The sequence below is a fragment of the Macrobrachium nipponense genome, chromosome 18 (genome assembly GCF_015104395.2).
Source record: "Macrobrachium nipponense isolate FS-2020 chromosome 18, ASM1510439v2, whole genome shotgun sequence".
NCBI lineage: Eukaryota > Metazoa > Arthropoda > Malacostraca > Decapoda > Palaemonidae > Macrobrachium > Macrobrachium nipponense.
This window is the reverse complement of record NC_087211.1, coordinates 72,858,164-72,873,128: the sequence shown is the minus strand read 5'-3', so window position 1 is coordinate 72,873,128 and position 14,965 is coordinate 72,858,164. Positions and strand designations below refer to the sequence as shown.

Sequence of the window (14,965 nt, the reverse complement as noted above, 5' to 3'; positions counted from 1 at the left end):
GGTCCACAGCTCCGACAGGAAGTCAGGTCCGCGGTCCATCGTGACATCATCTGGCACTTCGAATCGGCTGATCCAGCTGGCGAGAAAGGCTTCAGCGCATGCTTTGGTGGTTGCAGCATCAGCGTTGCCTCTGGCCACTTGGTGGAGCAGTTGATTATTGTCAGGAGGTATCTGGCGCCTTCAGATGGGGGCAAGGGACCTATGACATCTACATGAATGTGGCCGAATCTTCGTTTTGGCTGAGGGAACTCCCCCAAGCCCGATTCTGTGTGCCAGCTTATTTTGCTTGATTGGCCCACTCTCGAGAGTCCTTCCAAATTCCATGCCAGACGAACCTCTGTCAGGAGGCGCATCTTCGTCCGGCCCGAGGGGTGCGAGAGTCCGTGCATAACGTTGAATAGTGCCCTCCTGTGGGAGGCCGGGATCAGTGGGCGGGGGCGGCCTGTGCTGGTGTCGCAGAGGAGCGTCATGCCTGAGGGTCTGAAGGGCACGTCCTCTCACTTGAGGGAGGTGAGGGCTGTGCGGTATGCGGCAGTCTCCGGGTCGGCGACCTGTTCCTGGGCGAGGTCTTCGTATTCGATCCTTGAAAGGGCATCAGCCATGGGGTTCTCCTCACCGGGGACGTAGTGGATGGTGCAGCCGAACTCAGCAATGGCTGCCAGGTGTCTCTGTTGTCTTGCTGGCCAGGCGTCGCCCGCCTTGGTGAAGGTGTGCACCAAGGGGCGGTGGTTTGTCCTGATGGTGAAGGGAGCACCCTCGAGGAGGTAACAGAAGTGGCGCACTGCTTGGTATACAGCCAGGAACTCGCGGTCGAACGTGCTGCCCCTCGTCTCAGCAGGCGACAGTTTTCTACTGAAGAGGGTGAGCGGCTGGGGAATGCTCTGGACCATCTGCTCAAGGACGGCCCCGCAAATGATGTTACTGGCGTCAGTGGTGAGGCATAAGGGTGCGGTGGGGTCCTGATAGGACAAGGTGGTGGTTTTGGCGAGGGCCATCTTCGTGTTGTGGAAGGCCTGCATCTGCTGTGCTTCCCACGTCAGGTTCTTTGGTTTGCCCCTCAGGACCTGTGTTAGAGGGGACATTCTGATGAATTCTTGCAGGGCCTTGATTGTTGTTGGGGTCAGGAACTTCTGCACTGCATCCACCTTCGAGGCCATGGGGCGCACGCCTGCGGTGAAGATTTCGTGTCCAAGGAAGTCCACCCTCTCGGCGCCGAAGGTACACTTGTCAAATCAGACGACCAACCTGTTTTCCTGCAGGCGTTTAGAACTGCTCGGACATGATGTAGGTACTCCTCCGGGGACCTGGAAAAAATAAAAATATCGTCGACGTATCAGACGCAGAAGGGCAGGTCCCCACAATGCTGTCCATCAGGTGCTGGAAGGTGGCCCCTGCGTTTCTCAGGCCGAAGGTGGAGTAATGGAAGACGTAACAGCCGAAAGGCGTGATGATGGCCATCTTGAGAACGTCCTCGGGATGTACCGGAACCTGAAAATAAGATTTTAAGAGATCCATTTCTGTGAAGATTTTTGCTCCATGGAGGGCCCCGATCATGTCCTGCATGTTTGGCAAGGGGTAGTGATCATTGATCATTGGCAAGGTTAAGTCTTCTGTAGTTTCCGCAGGTGCTGTCAGATTTCCGTACCATGTGGAGGGGCAAGGCCCAAGGGCTTGATGCTTTCCGGCAGATACCCATTTGTTCCATTCCGAGAACGCCCTTTTTGCATCCTGAAGGCGGGCCAGAGGGAGTCATTGGAACTTTGCGTGCGTCGGGGGGCCTGTGGTGGAATATTCTGTGTTTGGGCAGCGCCCCAGCTACCTTACAGGTGAATCTGGTTTTGTCTACCGTCGCCGTTTTTTGACTGCTGGTAGGTGCAGGGGCTTTCACATTTCTTGGAGTGCCTTCCAAATCTTCTGTGGTAGAGCACCAGGAGTTTTTACCCCACTGCAGGTGGGAGGCCTTCTTCTGAGTCGTGGCGCTGATCTCCTGCGTCGGGTCCTCTCCTCTTCCTTCTCTTCTGCTAGGCATATGGGAGATGGGGGAGCAGCGAGCTTCGCAGCCTTGGTCGACATGGTTAGATTTATTTGCTTTCTCCATGACCTCATTATCGGGGAGGGTATAAGCGTTGGTTATCTGTCCTCGGACATCTGGCTCGAGTTGCCGAAGGAATATTTTGCCACCAAGGCAGATCTCCATTTTCTTCCCGTCGGGACCTACGTCAGGCAGGCGGAGGAGGCCCATCACCATGTCCCAAGCATCCTCTGGGTCGTTGCATCACATTGGGTTTGTGACGAGGTCGAGGGTGCGGGCAGCTCTTTCAGCGATGGGATTGGCATAGGGTCTCACGAGTTTCGTCTTGAGTTTGCTGAGTGTGACTGGTTCGGTCTGTGCGCGTCTGGTCAGCCAGGAGGTTATTCGTTTGTACACGTCTCCTGGAAGGGCTGATATGACGAGGTCAGCCTGCAGCACCTTGTCCGAGAGTCCCGTGAGCCGGAATTGCCCCTGAGCGGCGGCTGTGCGCAAAGCTGAGGAGGAGGCAGAGGAGGCCTGGGTTTCTTGCACGGAACTGTCTGCTTCCATTGTTCACTCTCACAGAAACGGTCGACAGGAGTCGTAAATGGCGGGCCAAACTGTTTGAGGAATGCCTGAACACACTTGGGGAAGGTATGCCGTTTTTAGTCCGTTGGAGGCATTGGCTTTCCGCGGCAGCAGCTTTCAGAGATCTAAACTGAGGCGCCATGTGAGTCCGGTAAAGATCTCTGAAGGTGAGCGGCGGTAGTTAGTCCCTTAATGGCTTAGCCAAAACTGCTTGGGTCACCATCCAAACTGGGAGGTCACCAGTTGTGAGGGTGTGAACAAAGATGCAGGTAAAAGTGTACTGAATTTATTATAGGTAAGGGAAATTCATATATACAGCGTGCGAGCAGAAATGTGGTGTCCGACCCGCGAGAGAGTAAAAATGGGTCGGCGACAGACAATTTGTGTTTCTTAGGAAGCATATAATTATGAATATAAAAGCATACAAAAATATGATGTTACATGATATATACATTGGTGGGAAGCCTGCTGAACGCGCTCTAGGATGGAAGTAAGAACAACGCCATTGTAGGAATATGTACAATGAATTTGCAGATAAAGCGTTGTCCTTACATGGGAGTTTATATAAATTTTCTGAAGTTGTTATATATAGTATTTGATATAATGATAAATTTTCAATGATTATTTTGTTAATTTATCAGGAAAGGATAAAATAAAGCAAAATAGTTACTGAGAAAGAAATTACAATATAATTTACTTGAGTTAGAAGAGAAACCATATGAAAGGCAAAGGCAAATTCTGTGACGTTTCTCAATAACACCTTGTGGCATGTGTGTGAATAGGAGAAATTACAGGAGCTAGTGGGAAAAATATTGCATCATTGTTAAGTAACACTGCTTAAGATAAATATATATGAGCTTAACTTTAGGTGTACTTTATACATAGTATGTACATTTCAAGAACATGTATAAATGACAAAAAAAAAAAAAAATTTTGTCAGAGAAATTACTTTTAAAAACAAGAAATCTGAAAAATAACGCATTTTCGTATGATAGGAGAGCTTCTGGTTTTAGTCGAGTACTGTCGCCATGGCAACCTCCGAGATTACCTAGTTCGTCACAGAAAGAACTTTGTGCAGGATAGGGATGCATCCAGCCACTGCAGCCATTCTTACGGGAAAGCAGCATCAACTGTATATGCAGAGTATGTACAAATCTTATTGCAGTAATTTTTTTGTCTAGGAATAATCACATTTATTTGTTGTTTACCTTCCTCTGTGTATTTTAATTTTTACTAAAAACAGGATAGGTAGAAAACAGTTCAATGTTTGTTTGTCAGTAAATAAACTAACAAATGATTCATGGTGTCTTGTTTATGTTGATAATTATTTTTATTTACATTTGCATGACATTTGACTGAAAATCCTCATTTTAGCATTTGGGAATTCTGAATACTTTAAGTAATATAATTTCTCTACTAATGGTTTGTTTCTTGTGACAATTGTGTGTTGTTTGTGTTGGTGCCTTTGGTCTGCTAGGGTGAAGGCATAGTTTTACAAAAAAATTCTTTGAATTTCTCAAGTTGTTCATAAACACACAAGGGATCATTTGAAAAACATGACCAAACTATGCTACGTATTACTATGTTGTGACACCCAGGTATACATGCAGATGCTTAGGTAATGGGTGTCGTAGACCTTCCCAAATTATAATGTCTGAGGAAACATTAATTTTCTTTTTATTTATCTGTTTTTCCCTATCCCTAGTAGCATGGTACAACATAGATAACTTTCCAGATTGAAAGCTACATCAAATTTTATTGTACTTTCATTGTTTTCATTGGCCTTCTTATAGGAAATTTTAACAGCTGACTGTTGCGGCGGAGTTTCGATATTTTGTTAAAATGTAATTGACACATTGGCTTTAGTAATGCAAAGATTGGGGCTGGACCCATGTTCTGTAACTAAAGTCAATCCCGATATAGTTTTAAGAAAGCAAATGAGGAACTAATTTGTTTAAGTTTGCCCTTTTTCTCGACAGATTGAGGAAAGATGATGGCCTTTCTTCTCAAGACACGTCATCAGTGGTTGAAAGTCGCATTAACAAAGAACGTTCCCTCGATTCATCGTCAGCCATCATAGCCTCAACGCTGAACACTGTAGAACTAAGTATTCAGGAACCTTCTAACCCCTGTAAGTGTTCATTCGACAGTTAAAAGGAAGTTCGATGTTCCCAGGCAAATCAAAATTTATAACGTAGGAGATAGTGTTGATCCATGCTGAAATAAATGCTTGTCCTCACGACAATACTGTTGTGTAGCACTGGACTTTACTGCCTTCCCTCGCCCAGGTTTAAAACCTGATGTGGATGGGCATTCTCATTTCCTTCCAAGGATTTAGATCCAAGTTTTCAGTAGACGATTCTTGCTCAGAATTAAGTTTTTTTAAAACTATCTAGCTGGGCTACCCTACTGAGTGAGATTCATTTTGTGATTTTTCCATCTTCAGTTATAATTCTCTATTTTTTCTTCTTCTTCACTTATAACAGTCGCTTTAGAAAAACATGGAAAAATAAAGAAATCTGGTGAAAGTTTCTAGACTGATTCCCTTTAAATCTTACAATCTCAAGCTGAAAAATGCCTACAGATTGAAAATTGAAAGAGAAATACTATTCATGTTTTCACATTTCTTCTCTTTGGTCATTTCGTCTCTCATATTTTATATTCTTTCTCTAAATCGTTCATATTCCTCTTCCTATTACCATTATTTTGCCAGCATTCTCCAAATGTTACAAGCTCCTCACAGCAGACTTTCTTTTCTTCCCACACTTTTCTCATTCCACATTCCTTCCCTTGAATGATGACTCCTATACATTTCACACTGATTCAGCTAATTATCTCTTTCTCCCCCCTCCAGCCTTCATATTTCACAATCCTTCTCTTAATTATCACTTTCTTTCCCTCCTGCAGCATCCATTTCACAATTCTGCTCTTACGTATCACTTTTTTTTCCCTCCTCAGCCTTCACATTTCACAATCTTTCTCTTAGTTATCACTTGAATTCCCTCCTGCAGTGTCCATATACCAAATCACAATCCTTCTCTTAATTTTCGCTTTCTTTCCCTCCCTAATCTTCACATTTCACAATCCTTCTTAATCATTGTTCTCTTTCCCTCCCACAGTGTTCATCTCCGGAGCCGCTGACCCTGCCCCTTCAATATACTCAGATGGGATGACCCAGGAGAACCTCGCTCCAGCTGACCTTGTATCTTGGTCATATCAGATAGCGAAGGGGATGGAGTATCTTTCGCTGAGGAAGGTTAGGAACATGAAGTTTGTATTCATTTTAAAGCCATCACATATAATAAAGGAAGAATTAACAACTTGATGGGAAAAGTTGATAGTGTATTCTATTTTTGGATCTGTTTTGAGTCATTGCAATGATAGAATCATGTTTAGGAATAATGTTTTTTGAGCCTAAACAAAATAATCCCATGAGACAGCACTTGTGTTTTTGTGGCATTTGCATAACCTTGACCTCTCAGTGTAAAAAATTATATTACACTTGTCATAACACCATAAACGACTTTGTAGACCTGGTCTTGAATCAGCATGTATTTATGTGGTGTGACTTCCTTTTTTTTTCCTTTTTTTTTAACCTAACACCCGATGGACTCCTAAAGATTACAGTTTCACTCAGCATGGCTCATCTGAGCTTACTGTGGTACAGCGTATCATAGTACGATTAACTTGATATGGCTAAATCGGCTTGATCTCCTATAGCCATAGCAAGTTTACTTGATTAATTCATTTTTACTGCAAGCAACTCAGCCCAGGGCTATTTGACCCAGTGCGACTCAGTATGACATGATTTCGGGTTGTTTAGAATAGCTTCAGCTGAAGTAATTAATTTAACTAAGTTCAGCTTAATTCAGTATATCACACCTAGCTTGAATCTGCATGACTCATTTCATCTTGCCCAGAAAAGAGGTTGCCTGGTGATCTGTGTAGATATGTCAGTTACCTAATAAGCACTGCCTCGTATCCCGCCTGCCGCCAGTACGGAATCAGAGGAATCTATTTCTGGTGAATAGAAATTCTCTCGATATAGAAGTGTGGTTTGGATCCCATAATAAGCTGTAGGTCCCGTTGCTACGAAACCAATTGGTTCCTAGCCACGTAAATAAAAGTCTAATCCATCAGGCCAGCCTTAGGAGAGTTGTTCATTGGTCTGGTTAAGTAAAATATACTTAACTTTTCATATCTCCCAACCTATGTATGAAAGGACCCAATTTATTGTACATACTTTAGAAATCCCTTTAAAATCTTTCTTTTATTTCAGCATTACCAAACAATTACACAGCAGTAGGTTCCCTACACAGCAGACCAAAATTCAAACTTTGTAGTGGTGCTGCCATCACCAGTGAAGGTGACAGGGATCTGCCCACTTTCAGGAGTAACCGGTATGAATGACCAGGTGTTCCTAAATCGTTTTCTGCCAGCTCCTGAGTAACATCAGTGGTTTGCGCAGACCGTTTTCTCTTCCTTGGTTGGATGGTTGTATCGCTCTCCATGTATTTGGTGATGTACTCACTTCGTGTTTTTTGTCTTTGCTAATAATCAGCTTAAGTTTAGATTAGCTTTATTTAGCTTTTTTTCTGCCATCATGTCTGATTCTAGTCCTTCGGGAGTTAGGGTCTGCTCTGGTGAGTGTAGAACAAGGTTAGTTAAACCTGTGTAGGATTTGCATTCTAAATGCATCAAGTACAGAGGGCATGAATGTAGTAAAGAGAATACATGCTCTGAATGTCAAGGATAGAATGAGCAACAGTGGAAAGTATTTGTTTCTCACTCGGGTAAAGTGCTTTAAGATAGAAAGAGGAAGGCAGCTCTTTGGGCTGAGAGTAAAGCTAGCATAGCCTCCTCTTTTTCTTCACCTGTAACCTTTTCTCAGAAGTTAGCACTTATGTTCTCCCTTTTGGACAGGACTCATCTCTTTCAGCAGTGATATGGTTCAAGAGGTTCTTTCTGCCTTGTAGAAAAAATCTGTGCATGACTTGTTGGCCCAGTCAACTAAACGTCCCAAGTCTTCTCTTTTGACTCTGGCCAAGTCTTGTCCTTCAGTTCAGCAGCCTTTTCGAGGAGGAAAATCTCAACCATTCTCCAGGCCTCACTGTAATCTGCAACCCTCCTCAAAAACCGCACTAAAACCTGCTAGAAAACCCTCCTCCAATTAGTATTCCTGTCCTTCACTTCCTATCGGTACCAGGCTGCACCATTTTTAGGAGGAATGGAGTTAAAAGGGAGCGGACCCTTGTGTGATTCAAGTTCTCTGTTGACTATTCCATTCCTTTCAAGGAGGAGTCCCCTCTTTCAAAGGCACCCATCAGCTTGACAGCCTGCTCTCCAGGCTTGGAGAAGTTCATGGCTCTCAACCAAGGGTTTGAGGCTCTTATTCAGAAGGGAGCTGGTATAGAAGAAGTTGTTGACGAATCATCCAAGGGGTTTTACAACTGACTCTTTGTAGTCCCCAAAACATCGGAGGGCTGGAAGCCTGTCCTGGCACCCTAAACTTATTCATCCTCAAGACTAAGTTCAACATGGAAACAACTTAGTTAGTGTTAACATCCATGCGCCAGGGGACTGGTTTGTGTCCTTGGACATGCAATTTGCTTATTTCTATGTCCCTATTCATTGGGATTCCAAGAAATATCTATGCTTCATGTTCACAGGCAAGATCTTCCAGTTTTGGGCACTATGTTTCTGGCTGTCAACAGCCCCTCAAGTTTTCACTTAGGTGTTAGCTCCTTTAGGGAAGTGGCTCCATTTACTAGAAGTCAGTGTGTTGCTGTATCTGGACAACTGGCTTCTCCATTCCTCCTCAGAAAGCCAGTGCGTGAAGGACTTAGAGAGGACCCTTTGTCTGACAAGTTGGTTAGGCATTTTGATAAATGTAGAAAAGTTTCAAATGGTACCTACTCAGATCATTCTCTATTTGGGGATGACTCTAAATACTCTAGCTTTTTGGGCTTTTCTCTCACCGAAGAGCAAGGAGTCGTGTCTTCAACTAGTTCAAGAGGTTCTAGACCAGGTCTTTGTTCGCAGTCCAGCTGAATGAGGTACCTGGGATCCCTGGCGTCAGCGGAACAGTTCATCCTGAGAGCATGTTGGTGTAGGAAGTCTCAACCAGACTTGATGGTTTATCACATCATGGAAGAAATCAAAGAAGACCTTGTTTGGAGAGACTCTCCCTGCTTCCAGAGCACCCATCCCCTTAGTTTTATTCCGACACAGGCTGGGGAGCGCTGTCAGAGAAACAAAAGGTGTTTGGGATGGTCGGCGATGCTAAAGTCCCTATGCATCAATGTAAAGGAACTCTTGGCGATTCCTGTGGGACTTAGGCTTTTGCTCACCTGGTATTGGGACAAGCTGTAGCGGTGCACACAGACAATTCCACCACCTTGTTTTACATCTGAAATTAGGGGGGAGCACACTCCTTCACCTTATACAAAGTAGCAAGAGACCTGTAGGTGGAAAAAAATTGGGTCTCTCTGTTCGCTAATTTCGTTCTGTCAAGAATCTCATTAGAGCAAAAGGCTATTCACAAAAAGCTGTGGAAGCTATTGCGAAATACAATCTTCTTCAGACAGATTGTGGAATATTTTCAAAAGATGGTGTAAGCCGAATAAAGTCTCTTCTTCTGAGACTTCTATAAGTAAAATTGCGGATTTTCTCCTCTTCTTGTGGGACACAATACGTTTGGCCCAGCTTCACGAGTAGAGGATATAGGGCTACATTAAGTTCTGTGTTCAGGCACAGGGGACTAGATTTGTCTTCCACAAGTAACCTATCTGATCTTATTAGGTCATTCGAAACTTTTAAGTGTCCGTAAGACTTAGTTGCATGTAACTTAGATGTTGTGCTTAAGTGGCTGTCAAGTTCAGCCTTTGAGTCCATGTGCTCGACATCCTTGAGAAGTCTAACCAAGAAAACTTTATTTTTAGTGGTTTCCTTGCCAAGAACGAGAGCCCTTCTAATCCTTGGCCATGATCTTTTGTTCTCAAGAATCTGATGGATATTCTTGGGCCAGAGGAGAAAGAGTGACTGCTCTGCCCTGCGAGGGCATTGAGATACTCCTTCACAAAACTGAGAAAACTACTGGCTCTTTCCTTCGCCTATGGTGTTCAGTTGAAGACCCGTCTTGCCCACTTTAGAAGAAAGCTATTTCTTTCTTCTTGAGGGAATTGATCATAGAAGCTGACTCCCAGACAGAAGATAAGGACTTTGCGATGATTGAAGTCAAAAGCTCACGAAGTTAGAGTGGTCGCCACTTGGCTAGCTTTCCGACGTATGTAGTTATCCACTATTCGTCAAGCAACATTTTGGAAACTCAAGTCGGTGTTTGCCACACATTGTCGGAAAGAATTAGACTATTTGAAAATTGTAACACTCTCGGGCCTTGATCCGTAGCTGGCATGGTTTTGGGAGAGGGAACATAGGAGCTTTATGTGCCTCTATTTTTTTCGCCTTGCATAAAGGTTGTTGAATTTAAGGCAAGTCTCGGGGTACTCTGTACCTGGAGTACCCACCAGTTGGTCTTTTTACAGTGTGGTTTGGTTTTTTATGATTTGGTGTAGGTGACAGTTCTTTTAAATTTGGTCTTTGCCCAGGGCAGTGGCATTATTTATTGTTATCTTCATTGAGTCAGCAGTGTACCTCCATGACTGCGACTCTACTATGTAAGACGAGCACCGACCAGAGGCAGTATAATCACCTGCAGCAGCTCTCTTACAAGGTATGGTATGGCAAGCACAAGTTAGTGCTGACAGTTTTTGTCTTTCAAGAATTATTTTATATTTTTGAATTTAGACTTAATCTACATTCCACTTCTTTTCAGTGTGGAATTAGTTGTGTAATTTTTTGGTAAGACATTGAAATAAAGATGTAATTTTTTATAATAAAATGAGATTTTGTTTTATACTTCCCAAACAATTGCATTACCAAAGCCCTCCCTCCCCACAGGTGGATGGTTCTTGGGCCAAAACGAATTCGGAACACCTGGTCAGTCATACCTGTTACTCCCAAAAGTGGGTGGATCTGTCTCCTGCACTAGCGATGGCAGTGCCACCGTGAAGTTTGAATTTTGGTCTGCTGTGTAGGGAACCTACAGCTGTGTAATTGTTTGGAAACTATAAAATGAAATATTATTTTATTATAAAAATTACATGCTTGACTTTTCAGTCCCTTCGTCAAGTCTGGTAACCCCTTTAGAAGACGTGAGTATCATAATTTGAGAAAAGATTGACATGTGAAGAGAAACTGATGATAGGTATTCTTTTATTTTATCATCAGGTGGTTCATGGGGACTTGGCCGCTCGCAACATCCTCTTGGACGAGAGTTATACTGTCAAGATCAGTGACTTTGGATTTGCCAAAGATGTTTATCACAAGAACTATAAAAAGAAAGGACAGACATCGGTAATGCCTTTAGTGTAGGAATGATAGAAAACATAAGTAAGAGAGAGAGAGAGAGAGAGAGAGAGAGAGAGAGAGAGAGAGAGAGAGAGAGAGAGAGAGAGAGAAAGAATCTTATATCTTTTTATAATGGTTTCACCTCAGTTGATGACCATTTTGTTGAGACAGTCTTTTATTTCAATTATAATACAATGATATACCATTGACTATGTACGTAATACTCACATCTGTTATTTTTAATTAAGTAACTTACCCAGTAGTTACATAGCTATTAGTTTTCACTTATTCACAGCAATTTAGATACAGACTTTGCTGTAGCGATCCCGGTAGTGTAGATGACACCAGTCTCGTCCCCCTAGCGAGAGGTTGGGAACAGTACCCCAGACTAACTCATTCCGTTTCTGCGATGCCTAGTTGAAACATCTGGTGTCGGCAACAGTTCTTCATTTACACCAGTTATTTGCCCATATGACTACGTATTCTATCCTGTGCTTCTGCCTCATCAATTCCCTTCTCATGTAAGTCTCCTCTCACACAGAACTTCCATCTCTTTCTTGGTCTCCCTCTTCTTCTTCCTTGAACCTCCATCCCCATAGTATGTCTCCCAGCATGGTCTTAATCTCTCCTCAACAGGTGTACATACCATCTCAGCCTCCCCTCCTGTACTTTCTTTGATATTTCCACCGAAAGTCGAATATTTCATCCAAGAGCTTCAGGATGAGTTTATTCCTTGTTTTCTTATTGTTATAATTGAAGTAGTACATCAATATATTTGCATTTACAGCAAAATTGCAGTTAATTATTTAACTACTCTTTGCCTAGTGCCGGACTTTAATATATAAACATTGGTCTGTCGAATCAATGTTTACGATTGTTACCAAACTGATATTGTTTGATAAAGCTGTTTCAGTAGCGTGCTTGCAATCTTTTGATTAACTCATCTTTACAATGAGTATTACAATGAGTAACGTAATGACGTATAGTGTTACTGAGTTGATAAACAAGTAGCGTAATAATGTGAACATTGTTTAGCTACCTTCCTGATAGAGTAGCACAATAATGTAAACATTGCATTCGTTACCAGAACGATTTTGGTGTTGATTTTTTATTCTGCAAGATGCTACTTGTAGGATTAGTAATTTGTTAGTTATGAAGTTCTGATACAAGTTTTTTCACCAAGTTTGCTTAACCCTTACTGGACAGGTAAATATATCGATATGCAGCTCCTCAGGCTGGGTAAACTTTCTGGTTGGCCAATTCACAAAAGAAATAAAACACCAGTGGAAAGAGGAAGATATGCAAATGTACATGGTGAAAGAAACAAAATTTTTAAAAATTTCCCCTACCTTCCACGAGAAGTTGAAAATGGCTATTTACAAGCCTTTGTGGGGCCTCTTTTACAAGATAATCGTAAATTATACCGACTTATATGTTTTTTCTAAGAAATTATTTTATTTTATTTTGTAAAATTATAATTACAGCTCACACAATATCAAAACAGATAATAAATAAAATCAGTAACAAATTCGTAGCATATTTGTTGAAAAATGTTTAAGTAAATATACCGAGAACGAAGATTCAGTAACTTTTTTTTATATGCTTTTTTCTAATAATTCTTTGCACATTTCTTTGCAAAATTACATTTACAACCAACATACTATCGTAAAAGACAAGAAGAAAGACCAACAGCAACCCCTTGATATATTTATGAGCAAATTTGCAAAAAGACATCACATGAGACAGAGGCACTGCATTCCCCTTTAAAGTCAAAATCACGACTAAGCTTGCATGAACCGCCTAGTCTTTATTTTAGCCAGTGTAAAAGTTCCCATTAGTGATTTTATGGGCTATAGAAGCATTGGCACCTTTTTCCCGTCAGATTCTTTCCAAGTCGATGGCGCTTCATATTGTGTATCTACAGGATTAATCCGTCCACCACCCCAAACCTGTTATTATTACTCCCGAGGATCAATCCGTCCATTGAGGGTTAATATCTTGTAAGCTACTGCAATGAAAATTGCAATAAATTTAAAGGTTTATCACTTTCCTTTCCAGAATTGTTAAAGTAAAGGGTATAGTGTACAGGAGAGAATTAGTTATGATGAGCTTTCAGAGAACAGTCTAGCAGAGATCCTAGTGAGAGTAAAATAAGAATTTTTATACTAATCATAAAAAGCAATTTTCATTGAAATCATGCAAGGGCTCACTACAGAAAGAACATCTCCATACAGGGCTGTGCTTAAACTGATCAAGGGAACAAAGTCTATGTTGTTCTTTAATGATGTTTACACTGAGTTTGGATAGACTCACACACTAATATGCAGCTAGGCTGACAACATACTACGTCAGGCGCCAAATATTGGGTGTCCTGTCTTTAGTCATTTGTTTCATTACAAGTTTTATGCCTTTATCACGTACTAGGTAACTTGAGCGCCTATTTGGGGATGAGCTGCTATAACGCCCAATTTTCCTTTGGCGCCGAGCACCCAGTGGAAGCTGAGTGAGTACCCAGTACTGGCAGAGAGACCACTCAATATTGTAAGCTACACAGGTGCTTGAGTGGTTTTCTTGTGATACATTGGCGCCGAGCATCAGTTAATGCTGCTCCAGTTTTTTTTGTTTTTTTTCTTGCTACTAGCCCTTTAGTTTTACCACTTGCTCCTTCACTTGGCTCCTTTGCTTCTTTCCCGTACCATTGCCAGTTTCTGTTGGGGTTAGCAATGTTAACCCTGTGATAGTGAAGTGTCATGCAGTGGAGGAGCTGGTTGTCCATCCCGTTAATTCTCCTAGACAAAGGTCCCTGACATACTCCCCTGCACCTAGGAAAAGTCGTTCCGAAAGCCCAAGGGAGGTCGGTGCAGTCTGCCCACAGGCAGTCAGCCCCTCAGTCGCACCTGTCAGTGTTTCCCAGGTTGCAAAAGACAACCATTAGAAAAGGGTCTTGGACAGTGCTCATCATCTTTCTTTGAATTCAAAGGCGTCAAGCCCAGAGAAACGGTGTTAATGGCACGGTAGTGACATTTAGAGACCACTGAAAAGGTCTGCGGTAGACTTTTCTTGTGCCCCTCAGGTTCCACTTAAGAAGGCTAAGCCTTCTTGTATTTTTTTGGACAACCCAGAGGAATTTTCTTTGGAAGATTCTCCTGGTAAATGGAAGGAAGGAGAATTTTCCAGACCCATTGTGAGATGGATATATCCAAGTACAGTGCGCCCATCAGCCCGGATAAATAGGGAGGGTTGGTGTCAGGAAGGGCGTCTGGCTGTAAAAACCAGTGCCGAAACCTAAAAATGGAATGAGCCGAAATATGGAAAGAAGTAATGCTAGGGCGTACTCCGTAAACGAAGCACAGAGACATCGCCCTAAATCTGTGATAAGGCTAGGGCTACTGCATCAAGAGCGGGTGCAGCTAAAGAAGCGAGCTCACATTGGGTTTAGAGTATGTCAGTTTAATGTTGGGTCCATGACAGGGAGAGGTAGAGAATTGGCTGACTTGATAAGAGAAAAGAAAAAAGTAGATGTTATTTGTGTGCAAGAAATGCGATGGAAAGAAAATAAAGCTAAAGAGTTGGGTGATGGATATAAGCTATACTATAGTGGAGCAAATAAACAAGGTAGAAATGGAGTTGGTATAGTACTGTCTAGTGAACTGAAGAATACACTGATAGAAGGATATCAAAAGAATGACCGTATCATCAGATTGAAGATATGTTATGGAGGAGAGATTCTGAATATTATAAGTGCATATGCACCACAAGTTGGTTGCACAGAAGAAAAGGGAAATTTCTGGAGAGACATGGATGGAATAATGCAAGAACTGGAAGAACATGAGAGGGTGATAGTGGGGGCAGATTTGAATGGCCATGTCGGAAGTGAAAATGAGGCGATTGGTCGGGAGCAAGGGTGCCATGGAATTGGGGAGAGAAACCCAGAAGGAGAGAGTGTAGTGGACTCTG

At 42.6% G+C, this 14,965-nt stretch overlaps 1 protein-coding gene across 1 annotated transcript in view; it reads left to right on the top strand.

Moving 5' to 3' along the window:
* LOC135197159 (vascular endothelial growth factor receptor 1-like) overlaps positions 1-14,965 on the top strand; it is a 125,739-nt gene that overhangs the window by 93,976 nt on the left and 16,798 nt on the right. The window contains exons 15-18 of the mRNA XM_064224139.1: positions 3,595-3,742; positions 4,579-4,730; positions 5,719-5,855; positions 10,889-11,014. Of these exons, the coding sequence (XP_064080209.1) occupies positions 3,595-3,742; positions 4,579-4,730; positions 5,719-5,855; positions 10,889-11,014 (563 nt within the window). The remainder of the gene's footprint in view (positions 1-3,594; positions 3,743-4,578; positions 4,731-5,718; positions 5,856-10,888; positions 11,015-14,965) is intronic.